Genomic DNA, 2,554 nt, shown 5'->3' with positions numbered 1-2,554 from the left:
GACTTGTATTTGTCTGTGGAAGACGTTTCGCCTCTTATCCAAGCGGCTTCATCAGTTCATCATGTATTGGTCTCTCTACCAATACATGATGAACTGATGAAGCCGCTTGGATAAGAGGCGAAACGTCTTCCACAGACAAATACAAGTCCAGTTGCCTTCGATTTAATTTGAGAGAGAGATAACTATGACCTGGACGAATGAGAACATTCACAGACATAGTATAGTAAGGCATAAAAAGTCATAAAAAAGTCATAGTATAGTAAGGCATAAAAAGTCATAAAAAAGTCATAGTATAGTAAGGCATAAAAAGTCATAAAAACGACATAGGATAGTTAGGTATAAAAAGTCAAAAACGACAGTATACTGAGACATAAAAAGTCATAGTATAGTAAGGCATAAAAAGTCATAAAAAGTCATAGTATAGTAAGGCATAAAAACATCATAGTATAATAAGGCATAAAAAGTCATATTATAGTAAGGCATAAAAACATCATAGTATAATAAGACATAAAAAGTCATACTATAGTAAGGCATAAAAAGTCATAAAAAAGTCATCGTTTAGTAAGGCATTAAAAAGTCATAAAAACGACATAGTATAGTTAGGTATAAAAAGTCAAAAACGACATAGTATACTAAGACATAAAAAGTCATCGTTTAGTAAGGCATAAAAAATCATAAAAAAGTCATAGTATAGTCAGTCATGAAAAGTCATAGTATAGTAAGGTATAAACAGCCATAGTAAGGTATAAAATATCATAGTAGAGTAAGGTATAAAAACTCATAATATATTAAGATAATATATGTCATAGTATAGTATGGTATAAAAATTCATAGTATGGTAAGATAATAAAAGTCATAGCATAGTAAGGTATATAATGTCATATTATAGTAAGATAATAAAAGTAATTGTATAGTAAGGTATAAAAGTCATAGTATAGTAAGGTATAAAAACTCATAGTATATTAAGTCAATAAAATTCATACTATAGCAAGTCATACTATAATAAGTCATAAAAACTCATAGTAACTTAAGGTATAAAAAGTCATAGTGTAGTCATACACACATACATTCATTCATTGATTCATTTCAATTGTCCAGCAGCTAGTACTGTGTTGTCTGTATTTTAGTCTCTGACAGACTGGAAGGAAACTGGACTGGATTAGACCAACCGACCAACAGACTCAGACTGGAACAGAACAGCTGACCCAGGCTGTCCCAAATGAAATCCTCAGTGTTTGTTTTCCTTTTGTCCAACCAACAGTGAAACCTCAAAATGTTAAAAAATACATTCAAACTATTCAAATAAATGAACCGAGAATCAGCAAATCTCCAGATCCATGAAGTCTTTGATGCTTTTGCATTGACAATTACTTAATCAAAATAATCGCCAACTAATTTTCTTAATGAATGAATGAATATGATCTTCTTGCTGTATGCAAATCGTTCTCTGTTTACTTCACTAAAATCCAACATGGTTCCTTCATTAGTTAATGTCATTGTTAATGACTAATAAGAACGCTGGGGTGGGGGCTTGTGAAGCGAGCCCCTGGTCTATGCAGTGTACAGACTGAGTTCAGAGGTTTTACATTATATTATGTCATCTGTATAACATGATCATGTCTGAGTGAAGCACCTTGAAGTCCTCAGGAAGCAGCAGTTTGCAGGTCCGCAGAAAACTGAGGATGTAGCGGAAGATGTCTCCGTCTCTGTCGATGAAGTAGTGCTGCTTCAGACTGTCCAACACGATGGGCTCAGTGCCGTTAAACAGACGACTGATCCTGCACACACACACACACACACACACACACACAGTCATGTGTTCAGTTTATCAGTCATGTTGAAGGAATTCTGGGTATTGAAGTCCTTGTACGTGATCACACTGAAATCCTGGATTTGACCCCCCCACCCCGCGCGGTCTTACCTGGACTCGGGGTACTTGGTGAGCGTTGCCAGGCTGCTGGTGTACATGTGCCCCCCCACATCGATGTGGACGGGGGCATTGGCCTTGGTGAGCTGGGCAGGAGACGGGATGCCCTGGGCGGTCATGGGAGACACAGGTGAGCGGCTCAGAGACATCCTAGACATGCTCCGCCCCTCCTGTCACACAGATAACAACAGGTCAGAGCACACCTGAGCTGGACAGGTGGATAATTATCATCACAGGTATCTTCTCCTCACAGAGACACCAGACAGTGACCTGAACTGAACACACAGAGACACAAGTCACCGCTCTTTTAAACTTCATCTCCCAGAAGCCCCTGTGGCTGAGCTGTGATATTGCAACTACAGGAAGTAGTTTTACTGTGATGCTGTAACTACAGGAAGCATCCTGCTCAGACCTCATGGATGTAGACTGATGGAGCTGTGGTGGAGGAGCAACAGCCACACTGATGAAACTGGGGATGGTGATAACCTGGGGGGGGGGGGCTGCTGCTGCGTCCCCCCCTCACAGAAAGTCTCTGGATTGTAAAGAAGAGCTTTGAAGCATGAAAGGTGAACAGGAGGCGGGCTGCAGCTCTCAGTGTCTCTGCCCCGCGGCCGGCCCCCCCCCACC

At 40.0% G+C, this 2,554-nt stretch overlaps 1 protein-coding gene across 1 annotated transcript in view; it reads right to left on the bottom strand.

The window, feature by feature from the left end:
• Positions 1 to 2,554, bottom strand: part of LOC111233747 (BTB/POZ domain-containing protein kctd15-like) — a 26,261-nt gene that overhangs the window by 22,420 nt on the left and 1,287 nt on the right. Inside the window, exons 2-3 of the mRNA XM_022761634.1 lie at positions 1,922 to 2,097; positions 1,634 to 1,778 (exon numbers count right to left, since the gene is read on the bottom strand). Coding sequence (XP_022617355.1) covers positions 1,634 to 1,778; positions 1,922 to 2,097 — 321 coding nt within the window. The remainder of the gene's footprint in view (positions 1 to 1,633; positions 1,779 to 1,921; positions 2,098 to 2,554) is intronic.

This window comes from Seriola dumerili, unplaced genomic scaffold (genome assembly GCF_002260705.1).
Source record: "Seriola dumerili isolate Sdu_G_001 unplaced genomic scaffold, Sdu_1.0 BDQW01000417.1, whole genome shotgun sequence".
Taxonomy (NCBI): domain Eukaryota; kingdom Metazoa; phylum Chordata; class Actinopteri; order Carangiformes; family Carangidae; genus Seriola; species Seriola dumerili.
Note: the sequence above shows the minus strand (reverse complement) of the source record. Positions and strands in the feature narration are given on the sequence as shown.